The sequence below is a fragment of the Microtus oregoni genome, unplaced genomic scaffold, assembly GCF_018167655.1.
Source record: "Microtus oregoni isolate MIOR12 unplaced genomic scaffold, Mior012 000020F_ref0000438, whole genome shotgun sequence".
Lineage (NCBI taxonomy): Eukaryota > Metazoa > Chordata > Mammalia > Rodentia > Cricetidae > Microtus > Microtus oregoni.
Window position 1 is genome coordinate 35263643 of NW_024543079.1, and position 12939 is coordinate 35276581.

Sequence of the window (12939 nt, forward strand, 5' to 3'; positions counted from 1 at the left end):
AGCCAAGACAGTGACAGGGCTTACCAGTGTCTTAGGGTATAAAAAGTAATCTTTTCTGTGAAGTCCCTGGAGATAGAATCCACGCAGATTTTGTGGGAAAGCCTGCTCTTGCTGTTAGTGGCACTTTCCACGTTTGTGCAGGGCCCTCGTGTAGCCGCTGTCAAGCATCCTGCTCTGCGCACTCACTTTGTCAGGCTTTTCTGAGTGTGTTCTGCGTAGCAAGTGGCACATCCAGGCACGTGTCTCTTGCTTCTGTGTCTGCGGAGCTCAGTTACATCAGTGACTTTGAGACTTGGTTTGAGTGACCCACAGTGTAAAGAAAGCATCATTTTTCTCTTCATCTGGGAGACCAGAGGTCTACCACATGGTACTAACTTGTGGAAGGCCAGATTCAGGGCTTTAGCGAGGCCATGGGCTTGCCTGACTGTAATCACCTCCCACTAGATGACATCATGGCCAGGGTCAGAAGAGAGGTCACTTGATAATAAGACTGGAAGCCAGAGTGGGATGCAGGATTTGACTTCCATCCTCCGTTATAGCAGCTTTCTTGGAAGAAATAGCTGGGCTTCCAGGAGAACTGCCATTCATCTCAAGGGCAGAGTCCTCTGTGTCCTCCCATTGGCCCCTATGTAAACATCACACTGAGGACCAAGTCTCCAGCATAGTCAGAACATCTAAGCCACAGCACTAGTTTGCCCTTACCTAGTGAGCTATACTCTGAAATTGCTGCTTCTTCTGTTTTTGGAACTTTCTATGAATACCAGGTTGGCCTTGAACTCATAGAGATCTATCTGCCACTGCCTCCTGAGTGCTGGGTTTAAAGGCTTTGCCACCATACTTGGCCTAGACTGAAGTCATTGTACCTGTGAGTTACAACTCTTCCCTACTAAGCTGGTAGCCATCAGCCTATTGTTTATTTCTGAGTTTGACTGTCCTAGACAGCTGATCTCAGAAGAGAAACATAAGCTACTTCCTCTTGTGTGACTTGCTTTTTTCACTTAGTGTAAGGTTTTACATTGCTGTTTTTTAATTTTCTTTTTAGTGTGAACAGTTTTAGTGTGAATAAAGATTTCTGTGCAGTTTAATTTGTTTCATTCTTCTTATATGTATGAATTTCTTGCCTGAAGTTGTCTGTGCACCACATGCTCTGCTGGTGTTCGAGGAAGCTGGAAGAGAGCACCAGATCCCCTGGAACTGGAGTTAAGGAAGGTTGTAAGCTGCCATATGGGTGCTAGGAATGGAAGGAACCCAGTCCCCCGTAAGAGCTGCAAGTGCTCTTTAACTGCTGAGCACTCTAACACCTATGTAGTCTTTTTAAGTAGCTCTATGACATTGCTTTTTAATGAATGGACCATAATTTTGCCATACCACTAAGTCTTTGTCTTAGAATATACTGCTGAAAGTAACATTCTCAAGACAAATTTTAAATAGCTTATGCAGCCCCCAAGTTCAGTTCCAAGACTCCAATATGAGCATGAATATTCATCATGATTCTTTGTTTTGTTTGTTTTTTGGTTGGTTTTTCAAGATGGTTTCTCTGTGTAGCCCTGGCTGTCCTGGAGTATACTCTGTAGACCAGACTGGCCTCGAACTCACAGAGATCACCTGCATCTGCCTTCTGAGTGCTGGGATTAAAGGCGGACATCACCATCATGCAGCCATGATTCTTACAAAACATAAAACCAAATCACCTTCTCATCAACTCATTTTTCACTGAGAATATATGAGTATCTGTTTCTTCATCATCCTTTCATTGAGGGTATTAGAATAGATAACATAGGCAAAGGTGGCTCTTCATTTCATTCAGCTTTAAACAAGACCCACACATTTGTGCTGTTTGTGTTTAGTAGGAGACTGAGCACTAGCACCATCCTGCTTGTTTGTACACTGAGGGTTAGGGTGTCTTCATTTCTAAGCTTGATTTAGAAAGTAAGAACGCTTATATGTATTTTGCCCCCTATTTTATTCTATTTGTGTATTTATGTTTTGTTTTTGGAAACAGGGTTTCTTTATATATCCTTGGCTATTCTACCTAGAGCTAGCTATGTAGACCATACTGACCTTGAACTCACAGATCCACCTGCTTCTGCCTCCCAAGTGCTGGGATTAAAGGTGTGCACCACCACTGCCTGGCTTTGCCCCCTAATTTTATTGGATTTCTCTCTATACTTATACAATCTATCAGTCTTTTTTTTTTTATTGTTTTGTTTGTTTGAGACAGGGTTTCTCTGTGTAATGCCCTAGCTGACCTGGAACTCACTCTGTAGACCAGACTAGCATCACAGAGAACCTCCTGCTTCTGCCTCCCCAGTGCTTTTTTTGTTCGTAAATCTTTAATGATAAGCCACCAGTTCCTCGTCCCAATATGTAATCACGTAGTAGTTTTTTTTTTTTTAAAAACGTAGATCTTTCCTTGATTTTCTGAGTAGTGAACTGAATCCCTCCCTGATGTACCCTGAAGTGCCACTACATATATCATATATTCATAGTCTGAATTTTTTAGTATCTGGAATGAGCCAGTCTGTTTTCATATCTTCTTTTTTAAATCTCAGCAGCCCTGTATTAGTGTTTCAAGCTGAGAGAAGGCATTTTTTTTATAATATTTCAAATATTTGAGGCTTCATCTCTTTTGGAGTTAAAGGCTTGTACCAAATATCCAACTCTACTTATAGCCATTCTTGCTCATTCTTTTAGGAATTTTTAGCGATATTAAGATTAAATTTTTATCAGTTTTGCTGATTGGAAAATGAATATCCTTGCAGTAGCTCCAGGAACACACTGTTTCAGTGGTTGCTCAAATCCCTTCAATGGAAAATCAAATAAGATTATGATCACAGGCCAGAATAATTGCTACTTATATAATAAAAGATACATGATGTGCCCGGCATACATGACCACTTAACATAGAAAATGGCTATTATTACTGCCATTGTCGTCATCATCCCTCAACCACTCCTCTGTCAAGTGGTCAAGGACCAGACAGCAAGTAGCCTGGCTCATTCTCTGTCCTTTGGCCAGAAGCAGGAAGGGGAGCCTTGGGGACACCATTGATTAATAATCTTCCCCTAGTGCTAGAGTTTCTGGGAGATTTTCTGTTAATATTCATCCTCTCTCTCTCTCTCTCTCTCTCTCTCTCTGATTTTCTGTTAATATTCTCTTCTCTCTCTTATTGTTATTTTGTGTATATGTGTGGGCCTGTGAGAGTATATCTGTATGTATCATTTGTGTGTAAAAGCCTTTGGAGGGTAGAAGAGAGCATTGGATTTCCTAGAATTGGAGTTACACACAGTTCTGAGCCCACATGTGGGTGCCAGGAACTGAACCCAGGTCTTTGGCAAGAGCAGCAGGTGCTCTCAGCTGCTGAGCTATTTCTCTAGCACCCACATTTTTTTTTTTCTTCGAGACAGGGTTCCTCTGTAGCTTTGGAGATTGTCCTGAAACTTGCTCCATAGACCAGGCTGGCCTCAGATTCACAGAACTCACCTGTCTCTGCCTCCCGAGTGCTGGGATTAAAGGCATGCTCCACCACTGCCTGGCCCCACATTCTTTTGTGGTCCGTGTTCCCCAAAGCCTTCCTCAGAACCTGGTTTGTGTTTTAGAGGTTGTTGGTCAGCACTGCTGCCTCCTCCCAACCAGCTCTCCCACTTGTGGCCAAATACAAATATTGCCATTGGAGTGCAGTCAGTCCTGTTGAGAAGTACTATTTTAAGTAGATGTGGGTACCATAAGGATGTAAATGAGTAGCTACTTCAGAAAGATTTGCTGGGTGTCTTGGATTCTGTCTGTTCAAGAATGCAATTTGGGATTGGGAGATGGCTCAGTGGTTAAGAGCGCAGGTTCCTCTCCCAGCACTCACATAGTTGCCAACAAACAGGGGTTTGATGGCCTCTTTGGGTCTCCAGGCACCAGGCACGCACATAGTGCAGAGACATACATGAAGGTAGAATACCCATACATACAAGGTTTAAAACAAGCTGAGTGTTTTGTTTTCCTTTGGACTCTCAAGACTGCTGAGTGCTCAACTTTCACATCTTTTCTTGTTCTCGTGTGCCCTTTTCCCCAACCCAGTCCAAATGAGAAATTGCTGAAAGGAAGCTCCCAATTTGCATTCTATACACCCTTTAGTTTGCTTACTTTTTTTTTTTACTTTTGGAGGGCAGATCTGGCATCACTCCCCCGCCCCACTCCTGCCTGCTTGAATCATTCTTTTCTTTATAAAAAGCTTGGCATACCTGGACATGTTTTACTGGACATGTGCCAGCCCTTGTATCCTTGTGCTTTCTCATTTCTGAAGACAAGTTTTCCAAATGTTCGTTAATCCAGGGTGGATTAGTTGTGTTGTCCCGGTTATGCTATGTGGTTTGAAACTATTTTAATTTTTTTCTCTTTTAAAAACTTGTCTGCAAGCCGGGCGATGGTGGCGCACGCCTCTAATTCCAGCACTCGGGAGGCAGAGGCAGGTGGATCTCTGTGAGTTCGAGACCAGCCTGGTCTACAGAGCTAGTTCCAGGACAGGAACCAAAGCTACAGAGAAACCCTGTCTCGAAAAACAAAAAAAAAAAAAAAAAACAAAACAAAACAAAAAAAATGTCTGCATATGATTGTTGGAGGAGCTTCCTGATTTTGAATTTTTCTTAGTTTTATTTTAGTTTGGAATGTTGGATGTTTCTTTATTGAATGTGATCTCTTATACTTTTCAAACTTTCATATCCACCTTGGATTTGGTAGTGGTGATCTTTCCCTTCCCATCTCTTGTGTTACCTCCTATTTTTGGAGAAAGATCTGGGATTCCTTTTAGGCTTATGCTATAAGTGGCTGAGCCTGCATGCTTTGATTTCCTTATTTTTGGTGTCGTAATCAATTAAGAACTCATCCTGGTGCCGCCTTTCATGGCTTCTGCATAGCCACTTAATTCTAGGGATCTGTCTCTTATTGGATGTTGAATGCCTTCTGCCTTCTCTGGGACATATATAGGGAATTTAGAATTACTTAAGTCGTGTTGCCATTCATGACAAATTGACTATATTTGCATTATCTTAAATTTTAATTAAAATTCACTTCTGTGTCAGTACAAGGCACTGTTTAACTGCCAGGTGACTAGTGGTTTCTGCTAGACAGGGCAGGTACAGAACATTTTCAGCACTGGAGATGTTCTGTCAGGAAGCTTGGTTAGTGCACGTCAGAGGTCTACCTTAGCTGTTGTCTTCGTCCTATGTTCTATGTTTTTCACACCATATTTGTGCTCCTTTTTTCAACAGGTGGTTGACTGTAGGTGAAGCGGGTGGGTTCTTGACAAGCAGTGGTGGTATCTTGTCAGCTGTTTGGACTGTTTTTGTGTAGCAAGACTGATGCTGGGTCACTGTCTTCTGACTTTCTTGCGCTGTCTCTTGCAGGTGATAAGAAATGACAGTAATCTCCGTCTGAGAATCCCGTGCTCCAGGTGCTGAAGAGCTGCCTCTTCTTGAGCTCCTGGTGTGAACAAGCCTTCACTGCAGTTTTATCGGTTGCTCAACTTTCTTAATGATGGGCATTGGCAAGAACACCACCTCCAAATCAGCGGAGGCTGGGGGTTCCACGGAAGGCAAATATGAAGAGGATGCAAAGCACCCAAATTTCTTCACTCTCCCGGTAAGGGTATCTCTTGCCTTCTAGTTTCTCTTGGGAGTAGATGTAGGGTAGACTTTAACATCTGTGTTTTCAGTGAACATTGTGGCATTGAAAATCAATTGCCTCTTATGTCTTTGAGACAACCCAGCATTGGCTGTATTCTCAGCCAGCCTCAGGGTACCTGCTTGGTTGAGTTAACCCAGGAAGGAAGTGTATACTCCTATTGATGTTTTAAAACTTGTTGACTGAGATTTCTGTCTCCCCGCTCCTACAGTCATTCAGTCCCAAAGAAACACACATAAAAAGGGATGAATGGCACTAAGGTAACTAGTGCCTGTCTGGCGCCTACCAAGCCCTTAAGCCCCACATGCATGAATGTGATTAAGAGAATAATGAGTGGGTTGGCTATGAAAGCCAGCTTAGCTAGTCTCTGGTCCATTCCCTAGCTTTCATCGTGAGCTGTTCTCCATAGCTCCCAGACTCTGTAGGCAGAACAGCCATCACCAGACACAGCCCCTGAAACTTGGGTCAGAACCACAAACAACTGTTTTTCTTTTTCTTCTTTTAAACCTCTCTTTTATATGTATGGGTGCTTTGCCTGCTTGTCTGTGTACCACATGCATGCAGTGCCTGCAGAGGCCAGAAGAGGGCATTGGAGCCCCTGGACAGCAGTTAGAGTGGGCTTTATCACCATATGGGTGCTGGGAATTGTACTTCTGTTTGTGTTTCTCATCTCAGTGATGTGGAACCAGTGCGCCCAGATTCCCTATCTACCCCTGCAAGTCATCCTTGCTGTGGCTGCACCCCACTGTCCACATCTAGCTCAATTTCGGCTCTGCTCAGAGCCATCTCTTCAGCACCCTACAAGATATGTTAATAGTGCAGATCAAAACCAAGTCTTCTAAGTTTTAAAGAGCATTCTGAGACTGTTCGGTTTCTTTGATAAAATTGTGTTCAGAAGGTCACAAAGTGAAAATGTTACACAATTATCAATGTTTTTTAATCTTTGTTCCTTAAACACACACACACACACACACACACACACACACACACCACACCACACCACACCACACACGTGTACACACACAGACACATACACTCACACACCCTCAGTACTTGTCATGAAGAACTGGTTTTAACATATGACTTTTTTCTCTTTTGGGTGTTAAGTTGTCTAACCAAGAGCCATGTGTATGCTAAGACATCTTCTACCCTAGCATCTGGCCCAGAGCTGTATATATGCTAAGACATCCTCTGCCCGAGAATCTGGTCCAGAGCCATGCATATGCTAAGACATCATCTTCCCCAGCATGTGGCCCAGAGCCATGTGTATGCTAAGACATCTTCTGTCCCAGCATCTGGTCTGGAGTTGTACTCATCACAAAGCCCCCATCTACCTCAGAGCATCAGTCTGTACCCTTGTGCTTTATTCAGTGGGACGGTTATGTCCAGACCGTTGTTAATCCTCCATCTGCCCCTGCTACCTCAGCTCCTGCTGCTGCCTTTTGGCGTTAGCTTGCCTGCCCACCCTCTGCTGTAGCTGGAGTGACTGAGAATTCCTTAGCCTGGCACCTGGCACCCGCTCTGGACGGATCTCCTGTAGAGTATCAGGGCTGAGTCTTGTTTGTCTGGGACACAGCTAGGATCTGTTAAATAAGTATCTGAGCTTTCATTTAGTTCAAGGAGCATCTGCCATGTGTACATGACTAGAAAGCAGTTGTGATTGTGAACTCTTGCTAAAATCTGTTGGTTTTGGTATCATGTCAGATCTTAAAATTTATTGAGGTTGACTGTAGTTGCACTACTTTCCTTGGCTTAGGAGACCAAGGCTAGAGAGGGTCAGGAGGCTAGCATGGGCTACATTTTGAGACCCTTTCTCAAAATTTTTTCTTGAGGTACAGTTTGTATAACAAAGTTTGAAATAAAGTTGTCAGAGACATATGATATATTCACAGTGTTGTGTAACTACCATGTCCAGCCAGTTCCAACACCCTTGTTCCCTAAGAGGTACCCAAGGAGCGGGGCGGCCTTGCCCATGGCTTTTTCTACTGCAGACTCCGGTTTCTCTGATGGAGTCACTTGGTGTTACATTAGGAAGGTTCATGTTGCCTGTGTGTTCCCCCAGGCTGCGTGGGGGCTGAGTGGCGCAGTGTTGCTGTGCTGCAGTGGGAATGCTGTAGCCGCCTCAAGTGCAGATTTGAATTTGACTGGGAACATGGATATTGCTGTAGCCAGTGCAGGCAAACCAATGCCACAAACCCAGGTGTTCAGAGAAACTGTGGTGTGATGTGGAATTCTGTCTGTTGTTTGTTTTTGTTTTCTGGGTAGGGTCTTGCACTGGTCTGGTTTGACTCCAGATCCACAGTCCTTCTGCCTCAGCCTTCTGAGGGATTGTAGGTATGCACCACTGTACCTGGATAGAAATACTTTTAAAGCAGACCTTTGCTTAAAGTACTAAAAATATTCTGCTCTGTTGCAGTGTGTTAATTAAGATCTTTGGCAGACTTTTAACATGGACTTTAAAACTTGCTTTCAAATGAGAAATTTAATTGTTTCCTGGCTCAGTTTCCTTAGACACAAAAGCAAGTGTATTGGAAATCCCTCTGGAATTCCTCAGTCCCAGGAACTTTAGGCCCACTGTTGCTTAACTCTAGTCTTTTTCACGACTCCTTCTTGAACAAAGAACTTCTGTTCATATAGGAAACTACCAAAGTGCAGTGAAGGAAAAGGAGTGTAAAATGGCCTTCTGATTAACGACAACCCCTGTTAATGTTTGGGAGTATGTTGTTATTGTTGTCTGTTTTAAATTTTGGCTTTTGTGCTGATACTATTATAGTTTTTTTTTAGATATTTTTCTTGTGTTAGTATGTCAGCTTCAGGGTTTTTCCTTTCCTTCCTCCTTCTCCCCCTGTCTCATCCAACGCTTTCATCCTGCTGTGTAGCCCAGACAAGTATAGTCAATTTCCTGACCACCTTTCAGCTCTCCCAGAACCTCCCCACACTCCCTCACCACCCCACCCCACCCCACCCCATCCTCTTCTTCACATTGCAGTCCAGTTAATGCCGCCGTATGTGCTTTGGTGCAAAGCAGTTGTTCTCAACCTTCCTAATGCTGTGACCCTTTAATACGGTCCTTATATTATGGTGATCCCCAATCATAAAATTATTTCGTTGTTACTTCATAATAGTAATTTTGCTGCTGTTATGACTTGTAATGTAAATACCTGATATGTAGGATTCTTGACATGCCACCCTGTGGAAGAGTCATTTGACATGCCAAAGGAATCACGACCCGACCCACAGGTTGAGAACCATTGGTATAGAGCCATCCACCAGAGCGTAGGCAATACCCCTAAAGAAAATTGACTCTCCTCCTCTGAGTAGCCATCAACTGGCGATTTTCCTCACCTAGGAGTAGGGCCTTGTGAGCCCCTACTTTATGCTTGGCCTTATACAGGCCTCTCTTGCTTTCTTCCTCTCCCTTGTTGGTCTGGGGTTTTCTGTATGAATTGTTGGTTTAGTCCCTTTTCTCTCTTTTGCATCACATAGTTTATCTTAGACCATCATCACTGTTTTCTATTGTGTATTTATTTCACAGTGCTGGAATTTAAACTGTATATGTGTCTTTTGCTAATCTTGTGGGTTTTTGTTGTTGTTGTTGTTGTTGTAGTTTTTGAGATAGGCTCTCATTCTGAATTTTCCATGTAGATTTTGGGAATTGAACCTTGGTCCTCTGCAAGAACAGCCAGTGCTTTTAAACACCGAGCTACCCCTCTAATTCCTATATGTGGAATTTGTGTTACAGTGATATATTTCTAACCAATGTAGTTTGTACTGACTGAGTTATTATCATTGCCTGGGAGGCCTGGAGCTCAGAGGGAGTCCACAGAGTTGACCGTACTGTGACTTTTTTTATCTGAGAAGGTAAGGGAAAAAGACACACACTCTCTTGATGGTTTCCTTCAGACTTTATCTTTATTCTTCTTTTGTCTTCTCTCTATTCTTTGTTTTCCTAGTGATTTCCTTCTCTCATTCTTGATGTTTTCCTTCTAACTCTTTCTAACTCTCTTCATTTTCCCCTTACAGCCTATATATCCCAACAAAATCTTTAGGGCAATATAAAAATTACAATGTGGTTACATTCTATTTTTCAAGTGAATGATTAAAATGAATGCAAGTGAAAAACAGCATGTTTTCCATATCCCTTACACGATTAAACATTTTACATATTACAGGTGAAAAATTATCCCCAGGAACCCATGTATATTCATACCCAAGCAGCTTGTTATAGATTAACAGAATGTAAGCGAGCAAGGTATTCTTCTATTGGCAGGCTGCATTTTTCAGTTACAAAGAAAGGACCAATCACTTATCTTGAAAGGTAATCTTATAAGGACTCTTAAAGGAATCACAAACTTAAACTTTTATGCATGAAAAACAATCAGCTCTATTTTAAATGCATAACCACTTATCAATAGTTTTTTATATCAGGAGATTGAGGGCAGAAATGCGTATAAGGAATTAATCACCACCTTTGGTCATCAGCTAATGATAACTGGGCCACTTTGTTCTTGTCCCTGGACCATAATGAGTTCCTCACTCAACTCTGTGCCTCTCTAAACTTAGATCATCTTCTTGGACGTTTCCCCTCAAAGCTATTTGACAGAACATCCTAGTCTAAGTTATTTTCAGAGCGTTTTTCAGCTATAATGCACTCCGAGCCCTATGAACACATCTAACATTAGGTTAAAAGAATGGAATGTAGCTGGGCTACTGGGATTCAGTTGTTTTCTTGATTATTAATCTAAGCCACCGTCTCTGTACGGCCCCTCAATAGAAAATCATGTGTTCTAGCTGTGTGACACTTGTTTGTTTTATTTTTTTAATAGTCAAAACTGTACTTAATTAACATTATTACTATTTTTTATCAATTATACAGTGCATCTTAGGAATAAGTCATCTTCATAATAATCCACAGGTAAAAATGCCCAATAGAAGAGGGTCTTTCCATTACAGTCAGTGGGGACCTCTCCATACCCATTCACACCATGCGTGATGCCCGAGAAAGATGGCAGTGGGGATTTGCCTCCTGGTAGGCTAACACCTGAACTTCAATTGCCCTCCGCTGCACCTCTGACGTGGCCACTGGCATTTATGAACACACACACACACACACACACACACACACACACACACACACACACACGACTCTCACTGTGTTGCTATGTTGCTCTGGTTGGCCTGATACTTGCATTGTAAACCCGTCTGGCCTTAAATTCTGGCCTTAAACTCCTGCCTCTGCTGCTGGACTTCTAATCCTGTGTTTTTAAAAAATCTTTGGAGCCAGATAGAGTGGCATTGTTCCTGATGCCAGCACATGGGAGGCTGAAGACAGGAGTATCATTAGAGTTCTAGGGCAGTTTGGGCTATGTAGCAAAATCTTGTCCTAAAAAAATCAAACAAAATGTAGATTCATTGTCACCACTATAGCTAAGTCACACGAGGTTTTCCTTGATGTTACAGAGTCTATGTTAAGAATGACTTTCCTGGGACTCGAAAGATACCATAGCAGTTAAGAGCACTTGATTTTTAGAGGACTCATAACTGCCCATAACTCGAGCCTCAGGAAACCTGATGCCCGCTTCTGGCCTCCTCAGGTACCCACAAACTTACATATACATAAATAAAAGCCTTAAGAAAGTCATTTCCCTTATAGTATCTGAGTATAACTAGTTTATGAGTGGTTATTATTATTTTTCTTTAAACGACCAACCTCTCCACCAATACAAATAATCCCAATCAGACCAGATCAGACCGAATTAGAAGATGCCCATGTTCAATGGCTACCAGTACTCCCAGGTGGCACCCCCTCACCCTCAGGAAAACATGGAGAGGGGGACACTGGAAACTGGGAGACCACATGTTCATTCTCTGGGGGATCGTTTAAATAGCCTGTGGGTGTGGTTTGACCTTCCCTTGGAGGGGTTACCTTTTAGTGGGCTTTTTTGACCCTCCCTGGGGGGGGGTCACCATTTGATGGGCTTTCTCTGAGGTGGAGTTTGGACTGAGGCAACTCCCAGGGGAGGGAGCTTTGAAAGGGAATTTTCTGCCCAACATTCCAAAAATGGTTGCCAGGGGGCTGGGGTGAAGCCCCCTAACTAAATAATTATCATTCTTTCTGTCTTTGTATCTCTCTCTCTCTCTCTCTCTCTCTCTCTCTCTCTCTCTCTCTCAGTTTCTTGGGATTAAAGCCTCTTTTTCAGTATTGTATCTTTAGCAATTCCTAGGAATGGAACCACTTGGTTAAGGAATGAAAATACTTTCTAACCAGATAAATCATACTGTTTCTCACCAAAGGAGGCATAGCGTGGGGCTAGACCTCCATTGAATTCATCTCAGGATGGGTAGGTCCTCCTACCTTCCAGTGACCAAGCAATTACACACGTCAGGCTGCAACACTTCCTCCCCACCCCCCTTTATCCATACACCTTTATATTTGCAAGGTTCATTGCAAACCACTCTTGTGACCTCAGGGCCTGTGTTCTCAAGTGTTGCAGCTCCCCCACTCTTGTGACCTCAGGGCCAGCTCTCCCACCTGCCTCAGGTGTTGATGGATGGAGGGCGGGGGTCTCTGTCCTGCCCATGTCCCCACACAACAGGTGAATAATGGGGACAACTCTCCCATGCTCACAGCTTCGGTTCTGGTTCACCCACACCTCTGCCAACAGGATTGGCTCTGTCGTGCTGCCCAGGTGAGGTGCAAGGCCTGCTCTTCTGAGCTAACTTTTCCTCTTTCTAGAGCAGACTTGCAGTTGCTTTGGCTCCTGAAGAAGCCATCTTAACCAAAGTAACTTAGACACCACCACTTAGCAGCAACCTGGTCACCCACATTGCAACACAGGCTTATCCAGTCACCTCCCTTGTCCTGGAGGGTGTTGTTGATCCTATGGCTAGAGGTTTCTTTGGAATGTTTACCTGCTGGGCTCTGGCTCTCCCAGCTCCACCTATGGGGCATAGCACATTTCCCCATTTAATAAAGCCCATATACACATTGGAGTTTTGTTTAAGAAAAAACAGACTTTGCTGTTGTGATATGTAAAATGCATTTTAGGGCTCTTAAAAGAATTATGAGAGGCCTTCTGGAAAAAGCACATTTGCCTACAGTGAAGCGGCAAGTGCCGAAAGAGCCTTTCAGTGGTGCCTCTCTCCTCAGGTGGTGATCAACGGTGGTGCCACGTCCAGTGGAGAGCAGGACAATGAAGACACTGAGCTCATGGCAATCTACACCACGGAGAATGGCATCGCAGAGAAGGTACCCGTGCTCAGCCCTTC

The 12939-nt window shown here is 43.3% G+C and overlaps 1 protein-coding gene across 7 annotated transcripts in view; it reads left to right on the forward strand.

The window, feature by feature from the left end:
• Nucleotides 1–12939, forward strand: part of Slc23a2 (solute carrier family 23 member 2) — a 103867-nt gene that overhangs the window by 46713 nt on the left and 44215 nt on the right. For 6 of the 7 annotated variants that reach the window (XM_041670215.1, XM_041670216.1, XM_041670212.1 and 3 more), the window contains 2 exons: nucleotides 5394–5628; nucleotides 12821–12919. In XM_041670215.1, the coding sequence (XP_041526149.1) occupies nucleotides 5521–5628; nucleotides 12821–12919 (207 nt within the window). In that variant the 5' untranslated portion in view covers nucleotides 5394–5520. Of the gene's footprint in view, nucleotides 1–5393; nucleotides 5629–12820; nucleotides 12920–12939 lie in introns of those variants that run through there. The other variant, XM_041670217.1, reaches the window with a different exon arrangement.